Consider the following 12,148-nt stretch of genomic DNA (forward strand, 5'->3'; position numbering starts at 1 on the left):
ATGGAAAAAGAGTCTGCAAAGACGGACATCTGATTGCTAATGGAGGTTATCCTTGTGAGGTGGGATGACAAGTAATTTTCACTTCCTTCTTTACACTGTTATTTTTTAGTATGAACATATAATACTTTTATAATTAGAAAAAAGCAAAGCTATTTCCATTTTTGTTTTTTAAGTAGTGAAAGAGTGAAGGCAAAACAAGGACAGGGTCAAAAAACTGATCGAGGAATAGAAGTAAACAATGAGATCTCATCAATGTGATAAGGTCACCACACATCTGTCTCCTAAGCTCCCCAGAAGCCACTGCAGAAAGGAAACCCAATAATTTACACAAACCACTGAGCCCATCAGACAAAAAACAAACCCCCTTTCTGTTCTGGGTCCTCCTTCAGGGAACTGTGCACAAGCAGCAAAAGTGCCCTTAAGTCGATCCTGAATCCAAGTCAGGAGTTTCAGGACTGTTTCCAATAAGCATGATGGCATTTTCCCAAAGTGAAAGTCAACCCAAAATGAGTCATTCATTCATTTAGCACATATCTACTTGTTATCTACCCCATGCCAAGCACTGTGTACTTTTCCAACTCTGACACTAAGGGTGACACTGAGGACTGTCTGAACAATGAGGATGATCCCACATGTTAAGGGTCTCCCTAAGCATTTCTGCCGAGTGCACTGGGGAATCTTTCTTATGTTCCCCTGATAGTTCCTCTGACACCCTATGTATTACAGCATTTTGTTTAAACTCACACATATAGTTGGCACTTGTGTATGTGGCTTATGTTTTCCTTCTAAAATACAAACTCCACAAGGGCAGGAACTAACTGGTAGGTCTGCTCATCCTGGATCCTCAACAGATTCTCCAGTTGCCTAACAAATGACGAGCTTGAGACCTCAGTAAGTCAAGTTTAAAAAACCCACAAGGCATTCCTGGTGGTCCAGTGGTTAAGAATCTGCCTGCTAAAGCAGACAACACAGGTTTGATCCCTGGTCTGGGAAGATCCCAAATGCCGTGAGGCAGCTAAGCCTGTGCACCCCAACTACTGAAGCCTGTGCACCATGGAGCCTATGCTTCACAGTCAGAGAAGCCACTATAATGCAAAGTCCGTGCCCGGCAACTAGAGAGTAGCCCCTGCTGACCACAACTAGAGAAAGCCCTAGAGCAGCAACAGTTACTAGCCAAAGATATATTTAAAAAATTAAAACAAAAACAAAAAAACCCACAACAGAGGAATTCCCTGGTGGTCTACTGGTTAGGATTCTGCACTTGCATTGCCATGGGCTGGGGTTCAATCCCTGGTCAGGGAAGTAAGATCCTGCAAGCCATGGTCTGTGGCCAACACACACACGCACACGCGCACACACACACACACGAAACCCATAACAGAACCACACACACACACACACATGAAACCCATAACAGAACCACACACACACACACACACACACACACGAAACCCATAACAGAACCAAAAGAAGACAAGTTTCCTCAATATATTCAAGAGCCTGTTATTTATTTTAGCCAACACGAACCTCCCCCCGCAAAAGTCTCTAACTTGCAAGAACTATGAAATTAGGTGTGATTCAGGAGGAGTGGAAAATTAAAGGAGAAGGAATGATCATCAGAAGAAAGCAAACCAGTATAGATTACCAAGCGAAGGCCCCCGGTGTTAGATAACCAAGTGCAACATAATCTTGGCTGAAGAAAACAAATGAGTGTAAACTGAAGCCAAACAGAAATACAGTAGATGTTGTTTGTAAACACTGACAAAAGCATCCCAAAGTCACAACAGCACACAAGCTGGCTTTTCTCTTAGCCTTCTGCAGGCGGGTAGAAAGACAATTTACAACCCCAATGCTCGGGTGACAGCCGACAGCCTGAAAATTAACCCAAGTCACAATAAAAGCTAAACAGCATGCTTCAGCATTAAAAGAAAACTGCCTCCAAATGTGATTTCCTTCTCTCTTGGCCCTTGAAACTCTCAATTAAAATGCTATATAAAAAGTAATCCAGAAATGATCACGACTTCCAGGCTGGCGTCCAGGCAAGGCTGCCCACCACTTCAAGCATTGACTCAATCAAAAAATTTATTGGAAGCCTATTAGGTGCAAGACATGGTGCTAGGTGTTGGGATTCACTGGTGAAGAACGTAATACTTTATCCTCTCGGGATGCTATTGGGGAAGGCAGATGATAAACAAGCACAAAAGAATCCAAACAACGGCAGGTGTGGTGAACAATGGTGGGAACAAAGTGTGGCCATCTCAGCAAGCAGGTGATCTCTATGTCCAAATGCCAAGGATGAGAAGGAGGAAGGTTTTTGCAGAGCCAGGGCAAAAGCATTCCAGGTGGAGGGAAGAACGAATTCCAAGACCTCCCAAGCAGGGCAAGAAAATAAAGGAGGCCAAGGTCAGCAGAAGGCAGGGAGGGAGGCCAGAGGGGCTGGGAGGACGGGGCACAGGACAACCCCTTGTCGGCTGGCAGGGATTTAAGGCAAAGAGTGGTGTGACCTGATTGAAAAGTGGTGTGACCCATCACTTGGGCTCCTGTGTGGAGAGTGGACCAGAGACACCCCAGAGTGGATGCTGGGGGTGCCTATTAGGAAGTTAGTCCAGGATGGAGGCAAATGGCCAGGAGTAGGGTAGGAGCTGTGATTCTAGGGAGAGGTGAATGCACCCCCAGATAATATCCCAGGAGCAGAACCCCGGGGACCCACTGACAGCCTGTATATTGGGGGTGAGAAAGAGAAGAATCAAGGATGACTCTTACAAGTGAGTGGATGGTGGGGCCAAGGACTGGGGATGGAGGAGACAGAGGGAAGGAGAGGTTTGGGGAACTCTGTGCATGAACAAGAGCAGGAAGCCCTGGGAAAGTACTGTGTTAAAAATACAGTGGCCTGGACTGCACTTTCCTGGTGGTCCAGTGGTTAAGACTCTGAGCTCCCAATGCAAGGGGCCTGGGTTCAACCCCTAGTCAGGAAACTAGATCCCTGATCTAGTGCCGCAACTAAAAATCCTACATGCTGCAGCGAAGATGGAGGATCACAAGAGCTGTAACTAAGACCCGGCACAACCAAATAAATAAACTAAACATTAAAAAAAAAGAAAGAAATATAAATATGGGAGTTGCCAGCATATAGATAGTACTTAAAGCCATGGAGGGATGGGATAACATTACTAAGGAAGAGAGTGTTGACAGCAAAAAGGAACCAGGACCAGTCCCTAAGTAACCCCATCACTCTGAGGTCAGACAGAGGAGCAACCAGCAGGCAGACTGAAGAGGAGCCATAGGGAAGAGAAGAGGAAACCCAGGAGAGTATGGAGGCGAGGGGGAGGGAGTGGCCACAGGGGAGCAGCACTGCTGAGGAGGGGAGGAAGACATGGACAGAGGTCTGACAACATGCAGGTCATCAGTGACCCAGCAGTTCTGGGGACGAGGTGGGGACAGAAGCCAGACTGTAGGCTGTGAAGGGCTGACAAATGACAGGCAGAGGAAACGAATAGAGATGGTGGTTTCGGGCTTCTCTTTTGAGATGTTCTCGGGTAAAGGGGAGCAAAGAAGTGGAACAGAAGGAGGACAGGGATGTATCGGGTTGGCCAAGAATTTCATTCAGGTTTTTCCATGAGATGGTATAGAAAAACCCAAATGAACTTTCTGGTCAACCCAATAAAATGAGAGACGCTAAAGCTGTGCTGTCTAACATGGCGGCTCCACTAGCCACTTGTGGCTATTCAAACTTAAAAAAATTAGGTCTCAGTCACCCTAGCCACATTTCAAGTGCCCCACAGGAACAGGTAGCTGGTGGCCACCTTACTAGACCACGCAGATAAGAATGTTACCATCAGTGTGGAAAGTTCCACGGGACAGCACTGAACCAAAGCATGTTTGTACACTGATGGGAAAGACCCTAGAGACAGATGGAGGGGAGAAAACAAGAAATGTTCCCTGACAAGGTGAAAGGGGATGTGATGGCTGGTCCTCCAGGAGGGGCGAGCCTCTGGCAGGACAACAGGTAGGAAGGAAAACATGGGGGTGGCCACACACAGGACTGTAGGCGTGGGGGTGGTGGTGAGGCACCTCCTTGGACTGTGGCTGTCTTTTGTCAATGAAAAGGGAGGCAAGATGTGTGTAGGGGGAGAAGAGGGAGACCTGAGGAAGGAAGCAAGTAGGAAACAACTTCCTTGGGGAGTGAAAACACAACTTTACTGGAGAAACCAGACATACAACGCACAACACTTCTCAGAAGAGAAGCGGGAAATAGCAGTGAACTTCTGAATGAGGAAAAGCATCTTAAGTGGGGGAGAGAGAAACTCAGGCTTGATTTTTTTTTTTTTTTCCTTTTAAATTTTGGTCATGTCTACACAGTAGCACTGTGACAAAGCTGTAGGATCACAGCAAGCTCTTCTACTGGCTGCCCTTTCTTAGTTCATCTCCCTCCATCCTACTCAACTCTCGGAAAGGATGACATTGGTTCTATTTTCGGTGAAAATGGCTCCCTCCTCTGTGTGAACAGCTTACCCAGCCCTTAGCTCCATCTCAATTTACAGCCATGGTTTGTATGTTCACATAAATTATAGAAGAGGTGGATATATTAAAAATGGCAGAAGTAGGTAGGAGTTACCAACCACCCCTTACCTATGAGAAGTGAGTAACAGACATTTATCAGATGATGTTAAAATTACATGAAAGACATATTCAGTGTTTAAATAAAATCCCCAAGCTACTCCTCCCTGCTTCTCTACAAACAAAAATTATTTTCTGACATTTTCTTTAAGCTTTTATGAGTAAACATTTTCATTTCCACAGAATCATTTGATCTCAACCATGGAGCTTCAATATTTATTTTTGATCCTGCCAGTGTGTTGGGTTGGTTTTGTGTTGGCTGGGAGTTGCGGGGGGTGGTGTACAGAAAGAGTTAAAATCACCAGGTTCCTTTTATCTTCCATCTTGAGACCTACATTTGCCAACTCCTTCTTTCTATACATTTTTTTTAAAAAGTATGAAATCTGAGAACCTCAAAGGTTCCCACTGCACAAAGAGCAGCGTTTCATAGCCAACCAAGAGGTCACTGGAAATGTTACAGGAAAACAGCTTCCTGGCCAGGGTGCCTCTGGTAGAAACCATTCACAGCTTTGTCCGTGTGAAATCTGGATCAGCACCAGTGTCTTCAGCAAATCTCCAGGCTCCTCTCTGTCCCCCCTGACCTGCTCACGTCGGTCTGGAGTTCTCACACTTCCCTTCTCAAAATTCATTTCAGCCTCTCTCTGGTTCCTCCAAACACTTTACAGACAGACCCCAGAGATAAAAATTCACTGGGTAAAATGACTCCACAAACTGGTAAGGACTAAGGCACAACAAAGCCACCATGGGAGCCCTGTCAGACCACCAGGAGGACCCTTCCCCTTTCCACTGCTCACCAATCCTGCCCAGAAAAGCAAGCGCTCTAGACCTACCACCCCGCAGAAGTCTTTGGGTCTTGGGGAATGTGTGAAGGGCGCTCAGCTCAGCAGCAGGGGACACAGAGATTCAGGAACTCCCCTTCAGGTACCCACCACCAACCCACCCCACGGCCACTGTCAGGCTGCGCTGGTGGCTCTGCCCCTGCGCTCAGGGGTCATTCTACAAACACTCATCAGCTGCCTGCTCAACCTGGGAGAAGTCACCCAACCACTTCAGGCCTCTGCTACCTTATCTGTAAAATGGGAATAATAACCACTCCCAGAACCTGCACAGCACATCATTAATATGTGCTCACATTGGGTGAGCAGATGCACGGAGTTAATTGTGTTATTAGCGCAGCAGCTCCCTGACTCACAGCGCCTACTGCTCAGAGAGACGCCAAGGAGAAATCAATCCTGCTTTTTAAATTACTTTATATACTCGGATGCATTAGTCACTTCGACAGAGTGCTTCAACTTCTCTCCTGAGCATCCACTCAGTTGTTTCAAAGACTGAAGCCTTACCTACACATCCTCAGTCACCTCAAAGCATAAAGTCCACTATTCCTATGCGGGGGGTTATTATTATCTGGTGAGTTCCCTTTCCAGGAAAACTTCGATTTCCATTTTGTATGTAATAAATCCAACCGTGGAGACAAACTGCTTCTTAGACTCCCAAACACAGGCCCTGGAGTTGATCGCGCCTGGAGCAAAGGGACCGCGGCAGAATGGCCGAAGCAGGGAGGCCGGCCAGTGTGCTTGCCCCCGCCCGGTGCCCCCGCGCCCGGGCTGCCTTAGAGGGCGAAGGCCACGCGCGCTGCGCTGAAAGTCCAGGCCGGGGTGCCCCTGCCCGGTGTCCGCGCTCCGGAGCGGAGAGCGCGGGGTCGGGCGGCCCCAGGCTCTCCGGAGCCGGTTGCGCGCTGGCTCAGGCTCCCGGCGCTGGGCGTAGAGGCCGGTTCGCTCAGGGGGACTTAGAGCCTAGGGACGCGAGTCGGGGCACCGCAGCCCCTCGGGGTGCCGCGCGGGGCGCGCGCGGCGCGGGCTCACTCACCCCATCTCCGGCGCTGCTCCGGTGGCCGCTCCGACGGGGCCTCTTGCGTTCGCTCTCCGCCGACTCTGCAGCCGCTCCCCGCGCGGCACATGCGGCGGCCCCTGCGCGCCCGGCTCAGCCCCGGCGCCGCTCCATTCCGTGGGGCTGCGCGGCTGCCACTACCGCCGCCGCCGCCGCCGCCAACAGGCGCGGGCGGGCGGGAGGGCGGGGGCTGGGCCGCCGGGGGCTGGGCGGTCGCGCTCGGGCGGCGCCCGCCCCGCCCCGCTCCCCCCCCGCCCGGCTCCTTACGTAACCTTGTGGCCCCCGGGACTCGGCGCCCGGCCAAGGGGTGGGGGGCGCAGCGGGGCGTGCGGCGTCCCCGGGCGCCGCCCTGCGGTCGCCACCCGCCTCCCCCCGCCTTTCCCTTGGAGACCCGGCACTGGCACTCCCCCGCCCCGTGCCCACCGCGGGGCTTGGCGCAGTGCCAGAGCAAGCATTCAGCCTGTGGGACTGAGGGGACTTGGGCGACCCTTCGTTTGCAGTTGCAGGAACGAGCCCCCAGAAGAGGAAGTGACTTGCCCAAGGACATACGTTCAGCTTTGAGCCCAAAATCTTCAGAATCTGCGATGGGCACGGCCGTGTGCCGCCCTGAAGCCCCCTTTCATCTTGCAGGTCCACTCCAGGGTGTTGGCTCAGGGTACCCCCACCATGAAATTCCGGATCCTACACCCGCCGCAGGTGTTCTATGGGCAAAGATGGGTTGGGGTCTCCCGACTAGAACATAATCGCTTTTCAGGAGGCTTAATCAACTTGGCATAGAGCAAAGGAAATTGGGAGGGTAAGGGTGGAGCTTCAAGAAGAGCGATCGCTGAGTCCTCTTTCTACGCATCAAGTCCTCTTTCTATGCGTCAGGTCCTCTTTCTACGCATCACGTCCCGATCCCCTACTAAAGGCCGGCAGGGGACTAAACTAATCTTCATCTCCACTCTGGGCCCTTCACAGGATCATTTTCTCCTGAGAACATGCTGCCCACCTGAGCCTGGGCAGTATTTCTTTACTCAGGACAGTAAACAAAAGTCTAGGGACAAGCATATGAAGCAGGGCCACCACCCCAAGCCTACCCGCATGTTTCCTGGGACCACAGCTTTACCTGGGAACCCTCAAGGTCTCCTCCTGGGGCTGGTGACCCGCTATGAGTAATTGTCTCAATTACAGACCTGATCCTATCTCCTTCCCACCATCCTTAGGATGAACACAAGATATTGAACATGCTCACAAGGGCCGGCCTCATGGTGCCTCCATCTCCCTCTCCAGACTCTCCATGCATTCTCTCCCCTTGCTTCCTGTGCAGCAGCCAACTGGCCATCCTCCCTTCAGCACCTGCTGTTCTCAGTCTGGGGAGATACTTTCCTCTCTTGTCTCTGACACCCCAACCCCTTTGCCTCGTCAATTCCTACGCATTTTCAGATCTCAGTTAAACTGTCCCTTCCTTGTGGAATCTTTATCTGATGCCCCAGACAAGACTCTGAACCCCTGTACTTTTTCTTCATTGCACTCACTGTATGTAATGTCTGTGAAATTAATAATTTAACCATCTCTCAGGCACATCTGCACACTCTATGAAGCTGTTATAAATTTTGCTCATCACTGCATCTCCAGTGCCTAGAACAGTGCCTGAAAGTCCTCTGTCAAACATTTGTTGAATGAATGAATGAGCAAATAGGCTAGGCCACAGATAAACAGAATTGGCCAGGTTGTCTGTAAGCACAAGTAAGTCTGTTCCCAGGTGGCGCTAGTAGTAAAGAACCCGCTACCAATGCAGGAGACATAAGAGACCCAGGTTCGATCCCTGGGTCAGGAAGATCCCCTGGAGGTGGGCATGGCAACCCACGCCAGTATTCTTGCTTGGAGAATCCTATGGACAGAGGAGCCTGGTGGGCTACAGTCCATAGTCAGACACAACTGAAGCAACTTAGCACACAACACACAGAGCCAGGACTGGATAAGCATTTGATCCTGGAGGAAACTCATCACCAGCTGAATTCCAAAGGCCAGGTGAAGCTGGTTGGGGTGGGGGTGGGGGTGGGGGGGTGGAGGTTCCCAGCAGTATCAAAAGGAGGAGTCAGGAAAGAGGACTAGAAGAACCCGGCTCAGCTGGAGTAGGAGGATCGGAGAATAGACTCACGGTGCACTTGGACCAAGCAGTGTCCCCAACCCTGAGAGGGAGTTTCCTTTGGCTCCACTGGTGGAAAGGGCAACACCCAAGTTACCTTGGGAAGAGGTACTGAAGCCACACAGGTGGGGCTGCTGAATCACCTGGGCTGCTTCACACAGTCAGCAAAAAGCAGGGCGGTGCGGGAGGTATAAGCCCGGTAAGGTTAAATATGCTGGGATTAAAGTGACTGTGACCAAAGCTTCCCTACAGGAAAGGGTGGATCAGACAAGAGTGGGAAATGGATGTCCCTCCTTTCCCCCAGTTTCAGGCTGCTGTCCCTGGGGGTAGGGGGTAACCGCCACTCCTCTCCTTCACCCCCAACTCCAGGCCCAGGTTGGGTGCTGCCTCTCAGGAGCTTTCCCAGATGCCCAGAGCCTTATCTAAGCTTCCAGTTCTTGCCAGCAGTACTTCATCTTGGAGTTTTCCCTAGAAAGAGGCCACTTAATTTCCCTATTAGTGCCTCCTCCCTCTATTGAAGCCAACACAGTAACCCTTTTTCTGTGAAATATCGCCCATCAACATGGTCTTCATGGCCCCAATTGCCAAGGGAAATGATGGGTGAAGTCGTTCCTGTTCAAGAGTCTCACAGTTGAGGCTTGCCTGGAGGTCCAGTGACTAAGACTCTGAGTTCCCTATGCATGGGGCCCAGGTTCCATCCCTGATCATGGAATTAGATCCCATATGCCTCAAGAATTCACAACAAAGACCTGGTGCAGCCAAATAAATAAATGAATATTAAAAAAAAAAAAGTCCCATAGTCAAAGGGAGAGACTCCATGCTGACTGGACATTGAGGTGAGGCCAAGGAGAGTCTTTTTTGGCCAAAAGACTTCAGGATCCTTTTAGGTTGACCAAGAGAAGTCAGTGATGTGGGACAAGACTGAAGATGTGAAAAGGAAGGGGTAATCCTGGGGAAAGCAGGAGAGGATGGGGTCCAGGCCAGGCAGAGGTGCTGGCCTTGGAGAGGGGTGGAGGGTCTAGAGGGGAAGATGAGAGAGGTAGAGGGAACCCTTGCCTGGTGGGCTCCTTTTTCTTTTTTTGTTTTTGTTTTTAAAAATGTGGACCATTTGTAAAGTCTTTATTGAATTTGTTACAATATTGCTTCTGTTTTATGTTTTGTTTCTTTGGCTAGGAGGCACCTGGGATCTTAGCTCCCCCACCAAGGACCAAACCTGCACACCCCTCACTGGAAGGTGAAGTCTGAATCACTGTCCATCCCATGGGCTCTTTTTCCTAAGGAAAGAAAGGACACTTACTGAATGTGCACAAGAGAGAGGAGATGGGGCAGAAGCCAAACTTGATAGCATTGGGAAAATAAAAACTAGTGTTTGAACAGACCCAGAGTTGGAAATGAGCAGGGCAGAGATGTCCCACAAGTCTGGGAGGCCATGTCTTGACCAGAACAACCTCAGGGACCTGGAATTCCTGCCATTCTCTGCAGGCAGCAGAGGCTCCGGAACCTGATAGGTGGCACGGGAAGGACACCCTGGGCTCCAACAGGGGCAAACTGGATAACTGTGGATGGCTCACCAGAGAGCTACATGAACCTGCGAAATTAAGGAAAACAGCAGCTCCACGTGTGCCCTTCCTCTGTACTGCAAATGAATTCTCCCAGGCATCCTGGGCAGAAGAGCACTGTGCACCCCCTGTGCCTAAGAGGTTTGTGGTCCACACCACTGGCTTCTTGTCTCCCAAAAGCTAGCTTCTGGAGAAATGGCTGATAGTAGTCTAAGGCAGGAAAAGTGCAAACCAGCACAGAGTATCTTGTAATACCACAAAGTAAGGAGATACTAAAAAACAACAACAACACAAGGGCTGGGCGTCTGCTGAAGGGATACAGGAGCTAACTGAAAGAGCTTCCAATGGCCAAAGCTGGAACAATTTGGGCAATATGATAAATAACACTGTATAGGATTATAACACAAAATATAACAAATACAAATCCATACTGATGTAAATTATTACATAAGTGGGAAGAAACAAACCTTCTCTACAGAAGAATCTCAAACAACATGTGCAGGTGCTCTCCCCTCCTCCACCTCCTGGACAGTAAGCTGGTCTTAGCATCTTAGTACTTTGTTTCCAAAGAAGAGAGAATGGGAAGGGAAAAACAGGAACTTTACAGTGGAGAAACCGGATAGACACTACCTTGGCCAGGTGATCCAGGATACCATCACCAGTTGTAAGCCATGCTGGAATCACATACCCTCTGATGCGATGGAAGAGAAGCAGACCTCACCTGTACGTTATTTTTCCCTAAGCCCATAACCTAGTCGTGAAAGGGGCACTTCCTGGTGGCTCAGTGGGAAAGAGTCCACCCGCCAAGGCAAGAGATTCAGGTTCAATCACTGGGTCAGGAAGATCCCTTGGAGAAGGGAATGGCAACTCACTCCAGTATTTTTGTCTGGGAAATCTCATGGATGGAGGAGCCTGGCAGGCTGCAGGGGTCTCGAAAGAATAGGACACGACTTAGCAACTGAACAACACAATCATGATAAACACACCAGACAAATCCACATTGAGGGACATTCTACAAAATTCCTGATCAGTACTCTGTCAAACTGTCAAGGTTATGATAAGCAAGAAAAGACTGAGAAACTGTCATAGACCAGAGGAAACTAAGGTGATATGAGTTATTATTTGGCTGCTGAGTGTTAGTCACTCAGTTGTGTCCGACTCTGCAACCCCATGGGGGTCATAGCCCGCCAGGCTCCTCTGTCCATGGGATTTCCCAGGCAGGAATACTGGAGTGGGTTGCCAGTCCCTTCTCTAGGGGATCTTCCAGTTTTCCTGACCCAGGGATCGAACCCTGGTCTCCTGCATTGCAGGCAGATTCTTTACTGTCTTGGCTACCAGGTAAGCCCCAAGGTGATGACACGATGATTTACTAAATACTGTATTTAGATCCTGGAAGATAAAGAAGAAAAAATTTTGAAATCTAAGTAAAATCTGGAATTTAGTTAATAGTAATGTACCAGTGTTGGTTTCTTCCTTATGCCACACATTCCATGTTGTGGGTTTGATCTCTGGTTGGGAAACTAAGATCCCACATGCTGTGCAGTGCAGCCAAATTAAAAAAAAAATTTTTTTTTCAATGGGGGAAAACTGGGTGGGGATAGATAGGAACTCCCTGTACTGTCTTTGCAACCTTTCTGTAAATCTAAAATTGGTCCCAAATAAAAGAAAGTAGCCTTGGGAGTTTCCTGTATACTAGAATCCTCCAAGTAGTCCAATCACTGGTTGTCTCAGAAAGGTGAATGTGTGGAACACTGAACAAGAACCTCACCAGGGAATGTCTAGGACTTCAAATTGTCTGCATAGCTCCAAAAGCAATGAATCAAAATCTTGCTTTTCCATTTTTTTAAAAAAATTGCAACCTACAGTAAGAAACAGATTTTACACTGTGGCTGGGTACATACTTCTACTTTATCTACAGTTATACCTAGACAAAATGGAAACAAAAATTATATAT

General features: G+C 49.2%; 1 protein-coding gene across 4 annotated transcripts in view; it reads right to left on the reverse strand.

The window, feature by feature from the left end:
- Nucleotides 1–12,148, reverse strand: part of HOMER2 (homer scaffold protein 2) — a 131,928-nt gene that overhangs the window by 89,762 nt on the left and 30,018 nt on the right. Inside the window, exon 1 of one of the 4 annotated variants that reach the window (XM_061158819.1) lies at nt 6,484–6,548. The exons of the other annotated variants lie outside the window; for them this stretch is intronic. Within the exon in view, the coding sequence (XP_061014802.1) occupies nt 6,484–6,488 (5 nt within the window). The 5' untranslated portion in view covers nt 6,489–6,548. Of the gene's footprint in view, nt 1–6,483; nt 6,549–12,148 lie in introns of those variants that run through there. 4 annotated transcript variants of the gene reach the window in all.

Source organism: Dama dama, chromosome 13 (genome assembly GCF_033118175.1).
Source record: "Dama dama isolate Ldn47 chromosome 13, ASM3311817v1, whole genome shotgun sequence".
Taxonomy (NCBI): Eukaryota; Metazoa; Chordata; class Mammalia; order Artiodactyla; family Cervidae; genus Dama; species Dama dama.